Below are 20,884 nucleotides of genomic sequence, written 5' to 3' on the forward strand. Positions count from 1 at the left end.
TGTGAGCTGCAGGCAAAGAAAGTCCCCTAACAACGCCAAACTCTCAAATCTAAACTCTGAAGAAAAGCAAAACAGTTTCATCTAATGGGAAAGCCAAGGATTTATGAATACAATAATCTGTTAAGCCCAGGTAAAGCTATTCTATTCAATATTAATACAATCCAGAGAAGAAGCATGCCAACAAAGTTAGAATCCTTGGGGACAAAAAGAGAAGATGAAATAAATGGTCATAGCCTGCAAAAGACAGCAGAAGATTCCACTCTGAAAGAAAACACAGTCCTCCCAAAAGAAGAAAATTTTATGACATGCACTAGAGGCTTAAAAAAAAAAAAAAAAGATTTAAAAAACTGAGTAAATGAGAAATAATTTATGAAAGAAAATAACAGATAACAAGGAAACTGCACAATCAATAAATAGAATAATCACTACAGAACTTATAAATACATTAGAAACATAAAAAATAGCAGAAAGAGCCGACAACCAAATGACATGAAGGAAGTTCTGTGGTAATTACAGATGATACAAAAGAAACAGATGAAGAATTAAGCACTGAGAAGAAAATAGACATGGAAGATGCATATGATCTCTACACAGCCAGAGATGACTGCAAACATGACTGAGATAAATGAAAGACCACCTAAATAAATACAAGGGTGTACCATATTCATGGACAGAAAAGAATATTGTGAAGATGTCAATTCTCCCCAAAATGATAGAGTCAATGCAATCTCTATCAAAATCCCAGAAATATTTGTGTAGAAATTAATAGGCTGATTCTGATATTTATATGTAAAGCTGAAGGGCCAAGAATAGCTAAGACAAAAAGAAGAAGAACAAAATTGGAGGACTTCCAAACAGTGTGGCTTGGCAAAAAAGATAAATGGGCCAATGGCACACAACAGAGTTTCTAGAAGCAGACCCAAACATATATGGTTACCTGAAAGTCGGCTACATGCTGTGGGGACATTACAGACTTTTCAATAAATGGTTCAAATCAACTAGTTATCCACAGGAGGTAAATAAACACAGACTTACACATGCACAAAATCAGTTGCTGTTGAATCATAGACCTAAATACAAAAGGTAATATTTCTTGATAATAACAGAGTATCTTCATGATCTTGGTAGACAAAATTTTCCCAAAACAGAATACAAAAAGCACTAACCATAAACAAGAAGACTGATAAATTAGGCTTCATTAAAATGAAGAACTTTCTGTTCATCAAGAGATATTACCACATTAACAGAATGAAAAGATAAACTATCAGTTGTTTAAAAAAAAATGTGTGCAATACATAGATTGCACATATACAAAGTAAGTAGTCAAGTCTGCCAAATCAAAAGAAAGCTGACAACCTCCCCGCTTTTTAATAAACAAAAGATCTGAAATGTACCTCACAGAAAAAGGGCAATGGAGACTGACAGGCATATGAAAAAGTGTTCAAAATCAATATTCTAAAGGAGATTAAATTAAAACCACAAAGAAACATCAGTACACATCTACCAAAAGAGATAAAATTAAATATAATGTAACAGCTAGTGTCGATAAGCAACTGGACCTCTTGTAAGCTGCTGGTGAGAGCATCAACTGGGAGAGCTGCTGGGAGAAACTGCCTGGCAGCACCTACTACAGCTAATCATAAGTAAGCCCTCTACCCAGTACTCCCACTATGTATATACCCCACTTGAAATAAATATATGCAGTTCCCAAAAGAAATTACAAGAACATTCTTAACCAGCATTTCTACAACTGCCAAAAGCCGGAAACAGTATAAACGTCCATCAATAGAAGAGATAAAGGAATTATGATGTACTCATATAATAGCCATACTATACAGTAAAAAGAAATAGAAAACTTCTGTTGCACACAACAGCATGGAAATTCAGACATATAATGAATAAAAGACAGACACAAAAAAGTATACATTTCATGGTGCTATTACTATGAACTTTCTTTAAATGGCAAAATTAATTTATGGTGTTATAAGTCAAAACACTGGTTATTCTTAATGAAGGGATAATGGCTGAGAGGGGGCCTGAGAGAGGTTTCTGGGGCTCAAGTGATGATATATACCTTGATCTGGGGGATGTTTAAATATGCATGTTCACTTTGTAAAGTTCAAATTCCACATTTACTTGTGCATTTTTTTCTGTACACATGTCATAATCTCATTTAAAAATATAGAGAAAAGGGATGCCTGGGTGGCTCAGTTGGTTAAGTGTCTGCCTTTGGCTCAGGTCATGATCCTGGCGGCCTGGGATCAAGTCCCACATCAGGCTCCTTGCTCAGCGGGGAGCCTGCTTCCCCTCTGCCTGCAGCTCCCCCTGCCTGTGCTCTCTCTCTCTGACAAATAAATAAATAAAACCTTTAAAAATATGTATACACATAGGGGAAAAAAAGCAACCTGACAAAATCCAGCCAAATAAGACAAGATTTAAAATACAGAGCTCAAGCACCTAACGAAAGAATCATTAGTAAACAATGAATCCAGTTACATAGAAAACTAAGGCTAGGGGCGCCTGGGTGGCGCAGTCATTAAGCGGCTGCCTTCAGCTCGAGGCGTGATCCCAGCATTCTGGGATCGAGCCCCGCATCAGGCTCCTCCACTAGGAGCCTGCTTCTTCCTCTCCCACTCCCCCTGCTTGTGTTCCCTCTTTCTCTAGCTCTCTCTCTCAAATAAATAAATCTTAAAAAAAAAAGAAAAGAAAAGAAAACTAAGGCTAAATCCCCATCAGAAAACAGAGAAACAGGGGTGCCTGGGTGGCTCAGTCATTAAGTGTCTGCCTTAGGCTCAGGGTGTGATCCCAGCATTCTGGGATCGAGCCCCACATCGGGCTTCTCTGCTAGGAGCCTGCTTCTTCCTTTCCCACTTCCCCTGCTTGTGTTCCCTCTCTCACTGGCTGTCTCTGTCAAATAAATAAATAAAATCTTAAAAAAAAAAAAAAAAAGGAAAAGAAAACAGAGAAACATCTCAACTTCAACCATCTAAATTTACCTAAGGAAAATACATTATTCTATTATTCTAGCATGCTAACCAAGTTAGACAGACTTCCGCCAAATTCAGAGGGTTTATTTGGGGCTATCTAACTGAAACTATAGACTGCAGGGGGTGCAGTCACCTCAAGAGACAGGAAGCTGTCCACCAGAGCAGCTGCAGGCCACTCGTTGGCAACGGAAGGCCTTTACTCTTACTCGTCTCTTTGTACCATGTTCCAGGCTGAGTGCCAGCAGGGATTTATTTAATGGTTAATCATTTTTCAGAGAAACTCTGGGAAGCCCAACTAGCATAATATAACTTAAAGGAACTAAAAAATGTGGGAGTGGAGAGAAGGCTATGTGCGAGTCATTCAGAGGAAACAACAGTATATACTGTCTGAAAATGAAAAAATGCAAATCACAGGGCCATACTCCAGACCTACTCAATGAATCTCCAGGGATGAGGCTCGAGAAATTCTAATGAACAGCCCTTTTTGTTGGCTTGGGCAAGCAACTTAATCAAAACCTTACAAGAAAATAGCTAATGGAGGTATTAATGTCCTTTTAACTTGCTGAGTTCTTTCCAGTAAATTAAGCTGTTCTTAACCCAGATGGGACAGGGAGGAATTCTTTAAGGATGGAACTACATGCTATTGATCTTTATAGCCCTGGGGACCCAGCCTAGACCAGGTACATAAATTAGACCTTTCTATTGTTGAATGTTGGTTTAAGAGTACACACTGAATCCAATAACTGCTGGGACTGGACTGCCCGATCCTAATGCAAGTGTCCAGTTCTAATCAACAATGAAAACCTGGGGCTGTGTGCTTCCTAAGGGTAGATTGATACTTTGTTTTTTTCTATTTCAGCCTTAGGTTATCCCAAAATCCTTGCTTTAAAGAAAACTCCTGGGCTATTGAGGCTGAACATTTTCAAGTGGGTAAATTCATATTTTACTCTAGTTTCCAAATTTACTGTACCATAATCAAGCATGGCTTTTTAAAAATGGATAGAAACCTTGTTTCATTCCACTGCTCATCAATTCTCACAAGTTTTTACCATAATGGACAACTCTCAGGAACATAAAGAGAAATACATATTGACCTGATTAAAACTATCCCTTTCCAAAAGAGCTTTGAGTGTCATAAATACAAAGAACATATACTTTAAAAGCTTTAAGAAATCATGACAAAGGGAAAGGAGAAAATATGCTAATTATAAGGATTAATATAATTTCTATGATTAAGCATCATAATTAACTCAGAGCTTCCTAGGAACCAGAGCAAAAAATGACATCTTGATTATATGCCCCTTGCTAAAAAAAGAGATGGAATACTAATTTATCAAAGAAAAAGCTTTTCCTTGTAGAGAGCCCCTAACTTTTCAATTGGTGGAGCTTTGTTCCTATCTGCTTTAAATGTGGGGTATTTACAATTTATTTGAAGAAAATGTTCTGGGGCTTTAAAAAAAAAAAAAAAGAATGAATGAAAATCTTAAAAAAGAAAACTGGCCTGGTCCAACTCTTTCACATTAAAACACAAGACAAAAGGCCACCAAATTAACAACTCACCTCCAGTTACATGGCCATTAGGCAGCTTCATGATCTTACCTAATCTTAACTTTTATTAACTTCTTTTTAATACAAGTGTCAGTTATGAGGGAGGGGGAAAAATGGCAGTAAACTAATGAAGGAAATCTAATAGTTTGCTTGCTATTCATTTTTTTTCCTTCTAAATAAAGCTTTATACATGTAGGGGATGATCCAGCAGGAAATTTCCAGCTTTCTGAACTACCCAAGGACACATGAGAATTGTAAGGTCACAGATGTTAGCTCTGCAGCAGACTGACCTATTCAGCTATAAAGTCAGCCAAGCTGCAGAAACCAAATCTTCTCCAGCATTTAAGTCCAAATAACACTGATCTGCAAAGTAAGGGGGTATGGCACTGGACAAGTTCTCACTGCAACAGAGATCTTTACTTCTCAATCAGCAAAAATTTAGAGAAAAACACTGCAGAAGCTATCCATAAATATTAACGCACAGAAACCTGTCCTGAGCAGGAAGATGCATGTTGTATGTTTATACATACATGCAAACTGTAAGTTCACTACCTTACTGAAAAATTCCACTCGGGCTGCCATTTTATCCTCTTCATTTCAAAGCTGGATGTGGCTCTCAGCACACTTGTTGACCACAAAAATGGAGCGATGCAATTAAGACAAAACTTACAAAAGAAAAAATATGTATATGTAGATGCATGTGTATAATTTCAGATTTTGGAGTGAAACTACAAAGAGACCTACTATTTGCCAAAAAAGTCAAATTCAAGATACATTTTCAAAATTCCCAGCTCCTTTATAAGTTAAAAAGAATTACAAAAACCTTTTCATAATGCTCCTTATTTTAAAGAGAGAAAATTTGTTTTTAAACCCTTTTGCTCAGAGTTCAGAATACGAGATTTCCAAAATAATCTACTGGAATTTACAGTCAGTGACAATAAAAATAGTCAGTATTGTAAAAAAATACATTTTTTGGTCTGCCTTCAGTTCAGGTCATGATCCCAGAGTCCTGGGATTGAGCCCTGCATCGGGCTCCCTATTCAGCAGGGAGCTTGCTTCTCCCTCTCCCTCTGCAGCTCCCCCTGCTTGTGCTCCCTCTGTCTCACACTCTCTCTCTCAAATAAATAAATAAAATCTTTAAAATACATATTTTTTTCTTCTAAAAGTAGTTCCTGACCACTTAAAAGCAGCTAGCACATTTTATTCAATAATTTCAGACTATAAAGGAAATCTGAGTTAATCAATAATTTAACTATTAAAAATAAGCAATAAGTTAATGCATACCTGTAAAATCTAAATTTTAAAGTGATACCAGAAGTTATTTACATGCCTGCACAATACTTTGCCCATAAAGTTCACTGTTAACCTATCTCTCTGATAAATTAACCTCTTCACATGCAGATACATAGCTTTACATAATGACTTCTTTAAAGAGCAAAATAACGTTCCAATGGTAAGCACTTCACACCAGCAAACAAGGAAACTTTCAAACGTTAATTTTCAAATAGTAATTTTCAAACACCAATTTTCAAATGATAAACACTGACCACACCAACAAAGGAGGAAGAGCTAAGAGACAAGACCAACCCTTCTAGGTGGCCTGGGAGAAAAAAAACACCCACACTACGAACGAGTGACCCCCATCCAAATCCCCCTGCCAGATATCAGTACCCCAAGTCAGAACCTTTCCAGGAATTTACGAACTTGCTACTGGACATAAGAAATAGATGTCTATTCATTCTTCTACAACCCTCTACATGTTTCATGTCTCATAAAGAGTGTCCCTTTACCTAATGGTGACAGATACTTAATTGCCAAGCAATCTGTTACACTTTTCTTTACTGATTTACTTCCCTAAAATTAATGTTTGCTGCAATTACCATCACAGGAAGCCAAAGGATAACTTAGGAACAAAAATTCACCTTCGTTATTGACTTTGCTCTCAAGCCCCCGTTCTCCACGAGGCTGAGGTCCAGCTTGCCGTCATCCTTGCTTCCTATAGCTCTCAGTCCTTGCAAAAGAGTGTCTCGCAAGTTCTGATAAAGAGGTTTCTCGGCATAGTCCAGTAATTTCACTGTTTCCAGGTATTTAGCAATCTCATCTAAAAGAGTAACACAATTATTCTGTAATTTTTTAATCACAAACACAACATATTTATCTCTTCTAAGAAATAACTACAGGTTATAGCAACATTAGAATGCAAATGTGTATCCTGTTAGAATATGTTTTTTTACATAAATCACTTCTTCAATGGAAAGTATGCTTTTGAAGTCAGAAATAGTCCAGAAAGTGAAGTAAGAAACTTATTTCGAGATATAATGTAAAAGACATTTTTGTAATTGTAAGGGACAGAAGATAAGAGACATACCAGAACTTAAACATGCACAAAATAACTGCTGTACTTTTAAGGCTACAAAAACAAAACAGGAAAAGACCTCAAATAGATTAAAAAGTAAAAGGTATTAAAAAGTACAAGGAATATCACAGCCCATAATTTTTTTTGCCACGAAAGCCATTAGTTCTATAGAAAATAGCTGCATTTTTTGCATAAATGGGAAATAAAACATACCAAAACCAGGTTGAAGAAGGAAGAAAGAAGCAAGACTGAGTTTTCCCATAAAAGGGAAAAATCAGCTTCTGAATGACGAAAGGCTTACTGCACACTGAAGCAGGACCACTCCCCTAAAAAGACATCTTACTGGTCAAGATCAACACTCAACACCAGAAATTCACCTTTAGGCTAATGACTCCTCCCTTCCCCAGCCGCTCCTCCCAAGGCCTCCAGGAACTTGTGCACCCACCGCCTCGTACACTGGCTCCTGGATCTCTAACTGTCCTCTGGAATCCCAACAAATTCAAATCCAAACTCCTGACCCTACCCCTAAACCTGCTCCCCTGTGGTTTCCCCTGCCCCAGTTACTGAGAATTCCATTCTTCAGCTCCTCAAGCCAGAAATCTCTTCCCACGCCCCACCTGCGATAAACCCAGAGATCCTGTCAGTGCTACACACACACATATACACACCTCCATTCACTCAAACACTGAGTAGCTAGCACTCACTACATGGCAGGCACAATTCTAGGTACTTGGGAAATGTGAGGAAAAAAGAAATGAAAATCTCTCCCTTCAACTTTCTGAATCTGATAAATGGGATCTATGGAAAACCTAAAGCAAACATCTCCTGATATGGTCTCATATGGAAAACTTTCCTTCTGAGAGGGGAAAATATCAAGCATGTCCACGTTCACCACTTCTGTTCAGTGTAATAGTCATATATGTTTTTAGCCGGTACAGTAAGGCAAGAAAAGAAACAGAAGGCATAAAGAGTGGAGTGGCTTATTCATAAACACGGCAGTGTATGCAGAAAATCCTAAGGAATCTATAAAAAACTAGTGGGACTAATAGGTAAATTTACCAGGGTCACAGGATACAAGGTAAATATTAAAAAATCGTTTTCTAAGTACTAGCAACAAGCAACTGAAAAATAAAATAAAAAAAAAATAGATCATTGGGGCTCCTGAGTGGCTCAGTCAGTTAAGCTTCCGACTCGTGGTTCAGCTGGGGTCATGATCTTGGAGTCATGAGATCTAGCCCCATAGCGGACTCCACTCCACGCTCAGCAGGGAGTTTGCTTCCCCTCTCCCTCTGCCCCACCTTCCACTCTCTCTCTCACACACACACACACACACACACGCTCTCTCTCTAAATAAAATAAAATCTTAAAATAAAATAATAGATCATTTACAATGGCATCAAAAAACCATCCAATACTTAGCAACAAATACAATGAAGACGGGCAAGATTTTCTCCGGACAAAATTATAAAACACAGTGAAAGAAATGCAGTAGAGAATATACCATATTAGTGAACCGGAAGACTCAATAGTATAAGGCTGTCAGTCGATCTAGAGTCAATGCAATTCCACTCAAAATTCCAGCAAACTGGAAAGGGAGGGGATGTGTGGAACTGTCAAGGTGGCTCTAAAACGCACACAGATACACAGAGGGTCAAGAATTGCAAAACAGCAAAGACAGGTTTAAAGAACAACAGTGTTGGAGAACTTACACTACCAGATGTCAAGACTCAAGATAAAGCTAGAGTGATTACGACACTGCGGCCCAAGAACAGACAAAAAGCATAATAAAAAGAAAGGAGTCCAGAAACAGATCCACAGATCCACACTTGATTTAAGACAAATGTAGCACCGTACGGAAAGAGAAGTTGGTTGGTTTGTTTCAAGAAAAGCTAAAAAACTGGCTCAACTGTTTATAAATATGGGGGTGGGGAAGAAATCTGGCCCCTCCTCATATAAGGCACAATAATCAGTTATAGGTGGACATCTGTATTTGTAACTGGTGATCTATGATTGCCAACACAGAACAGATAATATGTAATAGGATTTAAATACAACAGAATACTATCAGAAATGAGAACACATCACTGTTAAGCGTGGAACAACGGGGTCCCATGAGGATCTAACGCACAGCACGGGGACTATAGTGAATAATTTGGTACTACAGACTGGAAAGTGGCTGAGAGGAGATCCTGAGCTTTCTCACCACACACACACATACACACACACACAAACAGAGTTAACTGTGAGGTAACAGAAGTGTTAATTATCTTGATCTTGTTAATCATTCCACGATAAAAATGTATGTCAAATCACCACACTGTACACTTTAAATGTATACAATTATATTTGTCAATAAAGTTAAAAAATAAATAAATAGAAACACTAAAAAAAAAAAAAAAACCCATGTAATAATGGGAATGAATTTCACAGATACAATACTGAGTAAAAGAAACAGGACTCTTAACAGAGCTAGAAGTTAATGTCACGAGGGCAGGGATTTTTATCTATGTTGTTCACTCCATGATTCCATTTGTAAGGAGCTCAAAGACAAATCTTTGGGGTTGGAAGTTAGGCTAGTTATTTATCAGGCCAGCAGGAGAGGCTCGTGATTGGTAGGAGGCACAAGGGGGATTCTGAGAAGCCTGTAACGTTCCATTTCTTGTGTGGTTGGTAAGACTGCAGTTTCAAATAGCACAAGGTCAGGGTGGACTTCCCTGAAAAGGAGACAAATGAGCAATGGCTTGAAAAGACATCGAAATATATGCAAAGTGACCAGTTCTCACTATCCCCTTGCCTGGATTACTGTGGTAGCCTCCTAGCCTGCTCCCGCTCAGACCTGCCTTTCTCCCTTGGCAGTCTATGCTCAAAACAGGAGCTCGAGGTCTCCCTTAAAGGTAGACGTTGATGTCACTCTTCTACTCCAAACCTTACACTCCTGCTCAGAGTAAAAGCCAAAGCACTTATGATGGATGGCCTGAAAGAACGCACTCCACAAGTATACCAGGCACTTACACTGCTTCTGCCCACAACACTGTTCTCCAGACTTTCACACAGCTCGCTCCCTAGCTCTGACTGCTCAAACATCACCTCCTCAGTAAGGCCATCCTGGCCACCCTATTTGAAATTCCAACTCCCTCCCACTCTATTCCCTACTTCATCCCCACACTCACTAATTCTGCTCCCTGCTTTCTTTTTTATCCATAGTACTAACCACATGATACACTGTAACATTCCCTTATGTGTTTACTGTCTATCTCTCCCAACTAGAGCACGAGCTTCATAAAGACAGGAATTTTGCTTTATTTTGTTCACTGGTGTATCCCTAGTGCCTAGAACGGTCTCCGGCACACAATCAAGCCTCAATAAAAAAATTGTTGAATTAATGAATGAAATTTGGTTCCTCTCCTGAAAGCTAAATAATAATTTAAGGAAGCTCAAGTACCCCTTTAGCCCACCTTTGGAAAGGGAACTGCTGTCGTGATGAGAACAGGCCCCACTACAATGACCACACTTGAAAATACCTAAGCTTTTACATTACGGGATATGCCGTAGATGTCATGACACTCAGTCTTTCTTCCCAGAAAATGAAACCCTATGAACATTTAAGAAGTCTTTTCCTACCTGGCTTGCTTCTCTCAGGAAAACATTTGTCCATCAAATCTGCAATATTTTCTCTATATCTGTTAAAAATTAAAGAATGAGTCATTGTTTGAAGCTTTATGCCATGGAAATTTATTAATATTTAATAACAGTAAATAGCACAATAAGCAGCACTGTGCTACATCCTGAATACCCTTACAGACTTTCTTCTAAAACAAACTGAACAGAAGACCAAGGACTCTTCCTATTTAGCAAGTACTTTCTTATTTCTACCTTAGTAGCAGTTAAAACTATAGTCTCTGTCAAGAAATTCTGACTTAAATACATGTACCTTAACATGATTTTGCCCAAAATAATTTATTATAAGTTTTCCTTTACCTAATTTTGGAATCTTTAACATAGTTGGGATCTTTCAAATTATCCTCCCAAGGAAGATGGCCACTAAGCCACTGGATCATGCAATAACCAAGGATTTCCAAATCACCACGTCTTGACGGGGCTATGAATACAAAGGAAGCAGGTTAAGCACCAAAATCACTTTGAGGTATAGTTTCAAATATACACAAACCAATAAGGTAAAACAGTCAATCTTACGGTTTATTTTTCATCAAAACTTATCACTGCATTTAATAAAAGTATTGAATAAATATTGGGAAATATGAAAGAAATAATTTACATCCAACTAACAACTTACTTTAAAACCCAAACTGGCAAACTCTAGAGTTTCAAACTGAGACTACTGGTCTAGGAAATAAATTATACAACAGAGACACATTTAATACTGTCCTTGGAAAGCCTGAAGACACTAAAATGCTATAAACTATGGTGAGGCCCAGAGAACTGGGGGGTCTTGGCTCCTCCACAGTGCTGGGCACAGAAAAGCAAAATGCCTGCTAAAGGAACAGGCTGACTTCAGGGGTGATGAAGTTAGTTTGCCTGCTACAAACTCGTGGCTGCATAAGAAACTTACAGATTTTTAGGGGGGATAAAACACCCCACATTTGACTAAGCTAAATAGAACTAAAAAGAAATCCTCAGTGAGCTGACCGAACCACCTTCCCTGCTATAACCGTAGTGTCTTTGACGGACAGAGAAGACCACCGGGGAAAAGATCCTGGTGGCCCCGTTACACGACTGTAGGAGTCTAACCTCCTTCCCCAACCCTCTCCCCACCCTACCTTGCCTCTGCAATTCTTATTTATCTGCTTGTTTATCTGTATGAAATTAAGAACCATGTAGGAATTCAACTGAAATACTAGCAGTGTATTTCTCGGTCAGGCGCCGTTGACATACCAACACCATTGTGCGCATCAATGCTGGTGAATTCAATAGTGCCATCGTGACATCTTTTGGGGTCTTCTTTGTATTCTTTATGAATTCCTTCTGGGCAATACCGGTAAGCAAGGCCGTAATCTACCAAGTACACCTATAAATATCCAAGCACCAAGAAAAATCAAAGCCAAAATGATTGCACATATACTCCTTTATGGCCCAGAGACAAAACACTGTCATTTGAGGGTGAATTCGTCTGCAAGGCCACACCACTGTACCCCAAACAAGTGAGATCCAATATGCTAACAACAGCAAAACTTAATCCTGAAAGACTTTTTTTTTTTTTTAAGATTTATTTATTTTGAGAGAGGGAGAGTGTGTGCAGGCAGGGAGGGGCAGAGGGAGAGTGTCTTAAGCAGACTCTGTGCTGAGTGCAGAGCCCAATGCAGGGCTTGATCGCAGGCCCCTGAGATTACAACCTGAGCCAAAACCAAGAGTCAGACACTTAACCGACTTTGCCACCCAGGCACCCCAATTCTGAACGACCTTTTACTTCAAGCAAAATGTTGAAGGCCCATGTCACTATGGTCCAGATAATGTGACCTGACTCTATGTACTTTTTTAGGTAAGCCTGTTACACTTGTAATTAATCCTGTCTCCTCAACTTGAGCAAAGACTACAAATCTTATACTTGCTCTTGCAGAGTCCAAAACAGAACTGAGCACAGAGGAAACCCATCAATACTTGTTGCACTACAAGTGCCCCCCCAAGTATGAGACTAGCGACTTAGATGACACATGATACTTTAATTATTTTCTATTCCTCTGCTCTTCCACTTATGAAATAATCAATTCATCAACTCATTTCATAAAAATATTTCAGGTTAACAGTAACGATCTGAAGAAACTTCAGATAAGGCTCTTATCTCCATTTAATGTTATATATTAAAGTCAAATTTCATAATTAAAACTAAATCTTACTATTACAAAGCATATATCCGTGGGCATGTACATGTGGGTCTGATGAGCATACAAAGCCAGTAAATTTGGCTTTCTTCTATTCCATAGCCACATATCACATCTCTAATTCTGGGTAACTGTCTCACAAATGTATGCATGTGATCACAAGAGGAAACTGAAGTAAAAATATGGGGCTGGATCTAGCACACACATCTAACACTAGAAAAATAATCCCATCCAAAGCATATGCCCGAAGGATAACAGAGCTGCAAAAATATTTTCCTATAAACAAAAGGCAGCATATTTTAGCTAACTGCAAACTGAACTAAACTGTATTTTTATTTAATACATTGTACAAGTCCAGTTCACTTCAATTAATGGAATCCTTATGGTTCAGGTTCTCAACTATGTTCTGTTTGTTTGTTTGCTTGCTTTTAACCTTTTTAAAAACATCGAACACAAGACGTCTGGGAATCCTGTGAGTGCCTGTAAGATTGCCCCACGAGCACGCTACAGTATAGCGATTTTCCTCTGTTGTACTTGGAGATCCGTGACCACCACCGTGACAGAGACGGGGGATGGGGCAATACCTGAGATGGTAGAAAATAAAGGGAAGGCGAAGGAAAAAGGGAAAACTAAGCAAAAAAAAAGTTAAAAACTGGTTTGAGAAAAAAAAAATGGAGTGTCAACATAAACACACTTAAAATATTTAGATAGTCCTTTCTCACACACCATCAGTAAGGCACGAGAACACACATGGGACATATCCCATGCGGTGGCCTGACCAGGAGTGCCAACCAAACCTTACTTTAACCCAAATTGTGGAACAGCTTCCAGAAAATTGCATAAACCCCTCTACTCCAACTAAACTGATCCAAATAAAGGTATAATAACGTTAGCTTTTCTCTTTTCCTTAAAGAGTAAAAATTACAAAGTGAATGCAATGAACTAAAAAAAATGCACATTTGAATTCTAAACACTAAGGGTATACAAATTTAGACAGCTAAGATATTTCTGTAAACCAGTTGATTTGAATAATCAACATGTTAAAGACCAAATTTTCCAAGTAACAGAACACTTACATTTGATGGATTTCTTGAACAAAGGAAATAAAAAAATGACAAAGCAGACAGGCAAACATAATTCATCGGTGCACTATATAATTTTAAGCTTCCACCCCCAAATAGCTATTTGAAATTCATTTTGTATCACAAGCACTTCTTCTGAATATTATTTAGGGCAAAATAGCCAACTTGATAAAGTGCCAACAATTCTTTGCATCAAAAATGTAGAATGTTAACTAGATAAAAGTGTCAAGAAGAAATATTATTATTATCATATCTACTCCAAAAAGTAAAACTTCTTCATAGGTTCAAAAGTTCAAAGCAACCATATTTGTTTTCAAACAACAGCTTTTAAATAGTAGAAATTAAAGTTAATAAAGCTACCTGGTCAGGATTCTTGTAGCTCAAAAGAAGATTTGAGGCCTTGATATCTCCGTGTACATACTCATGCTCGTGAATATATTCCAGAATATCCAGCTATGAAAGCATCATATAGAATAAATTAATGCAGTACCTAACACCAACCAGCAGAGGACCGAGCTTCAACACAACTCGCCTTTACTGGATTAAAACAAGAGGAACGAAGCTCACATACAATTCTCAAGCTTAGCTGCAAGACAGTTTTCCGAGAAAACCTTCTGGCATTTGCTTCATATATTTTCTGAAGGTCACTCCCAAAGCGATCCATTATCATAAACCTGTAACTAAAGACAAACAAGAAAAGTCAATGAACAAAACAGAACTCCGGAAAACCTACTTTGCAGTGACTACTCTCCCTTCACAGTAATTTTTTCAAGGCCATGTTTAGTGAGAAAGCAGAACGAAAAGGGAAGAAAGGAGAAAGGAAAGAAAGACAAACCTCTGAAACCCCTTCTTCCAACTAGAAATCTCAAGAGTTGGGAGTGCTTCCCTGTGCTGCCCTGAAGGCCCCCTCCTGGTGGCAGCCAGGTAGTCTCCTGAGCTCTCGTCAACGTAAGGTAATAGGCCCACAGACAGACGCCGGCAGACTCATTCCCAGGAAAGACAAGACAATCCGTGTAAAACCAGTATCACGGGTTTTCCTCACACTGAAGTTAATTTATGTTTCTGGATATTAGCCTGTTGTCTGTGACTGTTTTTTTCTACTTTTAGGGCACATTTTAGCAGTATTAACATTTTATTAAAATCGAGACTATCAAGAGATGCTGTAACAATAGCTAAATTCAATAAAATTGTTTAAATGGTATAAAAGGGCTATATATTAAATACTCAAAGCACAAAAGCTAGGGAAGAACAAATATCCTGGGGAAACTGCAGATTTTTAGTTTTGCCACAAACCCACTGTCACCTTGGCCGAGTCACATTACTTCTTTGAGCCCCGATTCCCACAGGTATCAAATGAGAGCGTGGGGCCTCATGCACCTGTGCAGAGGTCTTTTCTGGCACTCAAATCCCAACATGTGACAACCGTAAGTGACATTTCTGTGTGTGCCCAAAAAGCACCACCTCACTCCAGTAACACAGTTCATGTGAGCTCTGAGGATCACTTTTATCAAGTCTTCCAGATTCTGACTCATCTGGTTAAATCACTCCATAAATCAGTAAAAACCAAGATCACACTCACAATAAGACTAGTGACGAACGTCATAACAACAGCGAGCACGTACTGAAGCCTTGGTCTGAACAAGGCACTATTCTGAGGACTTCAGAGGCACTCATGTGGATCAACCTCGCATCACCCTCGCAAGCTAGGGGCTCCTATTCGCCCCATTTTACAGCAGAAGAAAACTGATGACTGATCATTTGTCCCACAGGAAGTGGTGGCACCATGCTTTTTCACCTCTACACTAAATATATCCAAATAAGTAAACATCAGTGGTACACAAAAATCCCCTTATTTTTTTCTGAGAAGCCTACAACACATACCATATGACACGTTCAACAGGGAAGGAAAGCTAACATTAAAAGACAACATGCCAAATTAAAAAAACAGAACAGGATTCTATCCATTTTTGAAGTGGAAGAGATTGAGAGATCATCTTGTCTAAACATCTTTTAATGAATCAATTAATTAAGGTCTACAGAGGTGGAAGTGATTTGTCCAAAGTCATGCAGTTAGTCAGACAAAATGTATTCATTCATATAAGATTTTCCAGTACACTAAGATCTCTATCATCATAAAGAAGGAACAGTAATTCTAACTTCCTGATTTCCTTTGTACAACAGGTTTTTTTTTTTTAAAGATTTTATTTATTTATTCGACAGAGATAGAGACAGCCAGCGAGAGAGGGAACACAAGCAGGGGGAGTGGGAGAAGAAGAAGCAGGCTCATAGCAGAGGAGCCTGATGTGGGGCTCGATCCCTGAGCCGAAGGCAGACGCTTAACCGCTGTGCCACCCAGGTGCCCCTGTACAACAGGTTTTGAAAGGTTGAGGGATGAGAACAAGACACACACACACATTTGTTTTTACAGTACATGATGTAATTAGTATAAAATAATACAGGGGTTACAAAAATACAACCTCTGCTAAGAGTCTAAAAGAGGGCTAAAACACAATTGCTTAATTCAACACGAGATCTATTAATACATCACACTGAGTACATCTTTGTTTTTATTCACAGACCACTCCACCACGACTGTAAATAATCCCCAAATCGCCTGTTTTACATTATACACATCAACTGATTTTCCATCATTCGCGTCACTTTATTCAAGTCTCCAGGAAAGTGCAATTGATGGTTCTCCCTTGAAGGAGTTACTTAGAAATAACTTTCATTTTACTACTCAGTGGTAGAAGCATCCTTACAGAAGAAGGGGGTGAAGATTTCCATGCTTCCACAATGCTCTTCCCTTCCCACCCCGGTCTTCATGACTAGCCTCAGGCTCCTTCTCCCTTCCACACACACACCCTGTTCCTTGAGAAAGAGCGATGCCAAGTGCCACACAGCGGGCAGGAGACCTACCCTGCCCCTGCATTCTCGATACTCTCCCGCCTGAGACGCTATCCTGTTCCAGTGGATTTCTTAATCAGTAGTCGTGAACATTTAAGGGATTAAGACCCCTTTGAGAGTAAAAGCTAGCACAATATTTTACATATATTCTAACAGCTTTGTGTTTCATCCCCCTTATTAAGTGGGTAGCTGTTCTTCAATTTCACAGATGAGGAAATCGAGGCCAGAAGGAGTAACTTACCCAGTCACATACATTTTAAGGAGCAAAACACAGATCTGAAACCAAACAGTCTGGTTCTATTATTCCTTGCTCGATATTGCTTCTCCAGAAATTTTCATAAAACTATCGAGACTTGTCCCAGCAAAACCATATGTAACAAAAAACGCTATCATTTCAGGAAGTCCGCCATTTTCCCTAAGAGATACACAGATCCCAGGATAAGAACTTCCAAGCAAAAAACAGCACTGGCTGCCCACCCAACAACTACCTCTCTTCTCCATTCTTTCCAACAGAGCACCAACTGGGCTCAAGCATTCCATCCGCTTCCACATGGCCACGTGCTTCGCCACGCTAATCACTGTGATCACTCAGCCCTTGCCACTGACTGGTTTAAGAATGAGCACTGATATGGGGCGCCTGGGGGGCACAGCGGTTAAGCGTCTGCCTTCGGCTCAGGGCGTGATCCCGGCGTTGTGGGATCGAGCCCCACATCAGGCTCCTCCGCTATGAGCCTGCTTCTTCCTCTCCCACTCCCCCTGCTTGTGTTCCCTCTCTCGCTGGCTGTCTCTATCTCTGTCGAATAAATAAATAAAAAAAATCTTAAAAAAAAAAAAAAAAAAGAATGAGCACTGATGAAACCCTGACCAAGAAACATGAGAGGAAGGGAGGTTCCTTTTCCAGGAAAGTGAAACACACAACAAGCAATACCTTCTACTGCTGTGGGCTGCTGTGTCTGCATGTGATACGTAGACGCAGGGCAGCCACCTTGAGGCCACACGATGGAGAATTAACACAGCACAAAGCCAAGGAGAGACGGGCAAAAGGGCAAGATAAAGGAACCTGGGCCCACTTCAGAGAGCGGAGTCAAAGTTTTCCTTTACTTCCAGCTGAAAGCACCCTAACCAATATACCCCCAGGGCTGAACTAAATCTACTCCTCAGACAGCCACCAGCCTTACTCCAGGAAGTCCCATTCATTCATCCAAATGTTTTTAAAATGTCAATCATGCACCAAAGTATGGGAGGTTTTCTCCAACTCAGCGGTGCCAACAAGGTTCTCTCTCCAACCGCAGAACTCCTAAGACACGAACAAATCAGTCACACAGTTTAGTAGCACTTAGTAGTTATAACTGTCTCATATGTGTTTGTTTTTTCTCACCAACTAGACTAAAACGTCATAAAGAGGAGGACGCTGCTGCGGGCAGATCACGTACCTAATATGGAACACCGAACGGAAGCCTGAAGGGCTCCCTTTCCCATAAACAACACGGAGTTTTTTGTTTGCTTGCTTGCTCATTAGTAAGGGGAAAAAATGCAGGGTGCATTTGCTTTGTTCCTACTCGTCAGCTGGGCTCTAGTCGGTTGCTAGTGCTCCAGACTAGGGATAATGTCCTGTCCATCTCTGTCAAGTGCACGCCCCGCACCCCTGATGGAGGCCCGGCAGAGCTGCAGGTGCTCAGTAAACAGTGGACAGTAAACAGACGTCAAAACAGGCAGAAGAAACACAAAACATGCAAATTTTTACCTCTTTCCATTTTTATCATGTAGGCCCGACCCCCAATACTTAGGAACACCCAGGTACTTCAGTTTATGGGTACGAATCCACTTCTGAACTACAAGTTAAAAACACAGGCCTGTGATTTCACTTTTGTTTTACATAATTTTTAAATAATTAAGAGTAGAATGAACTTATACATGCAATAAGATTTCATGTTTTTTCATAAAAAAGTGAACAATACATGATAATAACAAATAACAAGTACCTTGCAATCAAGGCATTTTTATGAACACGCAAAATTTTATCCTGCTCTAAACATTATCTTTAAAATGAAAAATCTGAGAAAGGCATCAATCCAGTCACAGTATGCCAGTTGCCGTTACTATCTTTAATGATGTAAATGGTTACTCACTTCTCCAGAAAGACTTACTTTTTACCCAATCTGGAAGTTGTTTACCTCATTTCTAAAGGTCGTCAACCAGGAAATAAAGCTCGAGGGGTGGGGGAGCTTGAAGAGGTTCTGCTCTCTTCCCTGCAGTCTCTTCTAATTCATCAATTACAGCATCCCCCCTCTGCCCAGGTTATGTTCTCCAGAGTTCAGAAAAAATTCTCAAAAAGATTGGGAGTCCTATGCATGAATTAGCATTACTTCTCAATTTTTGACGGTATTTCCTAAATCCTATATCCTCTACTAACTTTATTCTATATATCAATATAGGTGAAATCTTATCATATCAAGCCCAGTAAGAGATCAGAATTCTTTCATACAAATCTCATTAAAATGAAATTTACTTATGAAGTAAAAAATAAAAATAACAAAGCATCGTAACATCGATCCAGTGGTCTAGTCTTGACTTCACACAGCAAGCAGCAATCACTTCAAGAGTGTACGTATGTGTGCTGTATTCCTTACTTTGCTCTGGTTTGGCAGCTCGCTGGTAGAACTTCAGTTCAGTAAAGAGAGGTCCGTTGTCACTGGGCTCCTTAAAACATAAGAGGTAATTGGCGCTAGCAGTCGTTAACATTATGGAGTCATTTTCAATGAAACTTCAAAAAGCACTAACATCAGTGTTTCTTTCCAATGTAATTGTGATACTTAAGTTTGTAACTATGTTTAAGGCACACACTCTTTTGAAATGATTTAGATATTCTCAGAAGAGTCCATGAATCTTATATTTTTCTCAAGGTCTGCTTCTGCAGTGATAAAAAGTTCAACATCAGATATACAGCTCTGTCTTCGCAGGAGTTTAAAAAAAATATTTAAACTCATTTTCGTCTTTGTTAAGCTTTCTCTTAAGTAATGATTGGCAATCACGTGAACTGTTTCACCAAAGGGCTACCAGATGTTTCTGAGATCTAACAAAATTCCAATACCTGACTTAACCAATCAGTGGTGAAATCCAACTCCTCTCCCTGTTTATCAGTACAGTTGCATCTAGTTGATCAGGACTTGTCACAAAGGGAATCTTCTAGACCTCCAGAGAGAGTAAGCACTGTCCACTTAGTGGCATCCCTTCCTTGCTGATAGATTCCCGCCTTTTACAAACTAAGGAGCCCCAAAATTTACTTCCCACATGATAATTCAAAGTCAAGAGGAAACCAGGTCTTAGTAATAATTGTTTTCCACCAACTTCACTGAACTACATTCATTTTACATTTTAAGGGATAGGAACAGTTAAAATGATTTGTAAAGAGGTACACATGCACAAAAAGGCATGGACAAACAAGACAAACAAACGCCTGTTGGGAGTTTTGCCTTGTTAAATAGACATGGAAGGGTAAAAAAGATCTTACAATTTTGTCTTTTTAAATAGCAAATTGTGTCTGAATCGAAAGTGGTTAACATGTCATGTTTGATCATTTCTCTTGGTATTATCTTGTTTATCGAGAACCTAAGACAAATTCTGAAAAGCAGTGAAAACGTCAAACAAGGAAGCTAACATTTCCAAACTAATTTTAGGGTTGCTTTTCCTTTAGGAAATATGGGAAGAAAGTTATTTTGGACAGAACATCTGTGTAGCTGGAGTTCCAAGGTCAGCAGAGCATTAGAAGAAATGACAATGAGGCCCACTAGCTTCAGGAATCCCCAGTTAAAGCACCTTTGGAGACTAGTGGGGCCAATCTGCAAAGAGTCAGGCAGCACCTAGTTAAGAATGAGCACTCAACAGCAAACAGGCAACATATATAACCAACACGTGGATCAGAACCTGAAAATAAACTTGCCTTGTTCCAGGTAGTATGCTTGTCAGCCCAGCCTTGGAACAGAATGGTACACAGGGCTTGGCATCTCATCACCTCTTAAGAAGTAGAAACTAACCAACATATCAGGTATCAGTCCAAATCGCTAATTTTTGGACTCAGTACCTCAAGGTTCACCATAACCTGTGGCTCCTCTCTTGGCATCAGTGCTCTCTGGACAGACACCTGCACGTGTCCAGAGCCCGCGGCCA

General features: G+C 39.3%; 1 protein-coding gene across 3 annotated transcripts in view; it reads right to left on the bottom strand.

Moving 5' to 3' along the window:
* The window catches only part of VRK1 (VRK serine/threonine kinase 1), an 81,347-nt gene that overhangs the window by 14,632 nt on the left and 45,831 nt on the right, over positions 1–20,884 (bottom strand). For all 3 annotated transcript variants that reach the window (XM_040641454.1, XM_040641451.1, XM_040641453.1), the window contains exons 4-11: positions 19,348–19,417; positions 18,462–18,549; positions 14,382–14,490; positions 14,171–14,263; positions 11,785–11,917; positions 10,870–10,990; positions 10,513–10,571; positions 6,458–6,636 (exon numbers count right to left, since the gene is read on the bottom strand). In XM_040641454.1, the coding sequence (XP_040497388.1) occupies positions 6,458–6,636; positions 10,513–10,571; positions 10,870–10,990; positions 11,785–11,917; positions 14,171–14,263; positions 14,382–14,490; positions 18,462–18,549; positions 19,348–19,417 (852 nt within the window). The remainder of the gene's footprint in view (positions 1–6,457; positions 6,637–10,512; positions 10,572–10,869; positions 10,991–11,784; positions 11,918–14,170; positions 14,264–14,381; positions 14,491–18,461; positions 18,550–19,347; positions 19,418–20,884) is intronic.

The sequence above is a fragment of the Ursus maritimus genome, unplaced genomic scaffold (assembly GCF_017311325.1).
Source record: "Ursus maritimus isolate PB19 unplaced genomic scaffold, ASM1731132v1 scaffold_25, whole genome shotgun sequence".
Classification (NCBI taxonomy): domain Eukaryota; kingdom Metazoa; phylum Chordata; class Mammalia; order Carnivora; family Ursidae; genus Ursus; species Ursus maritimus.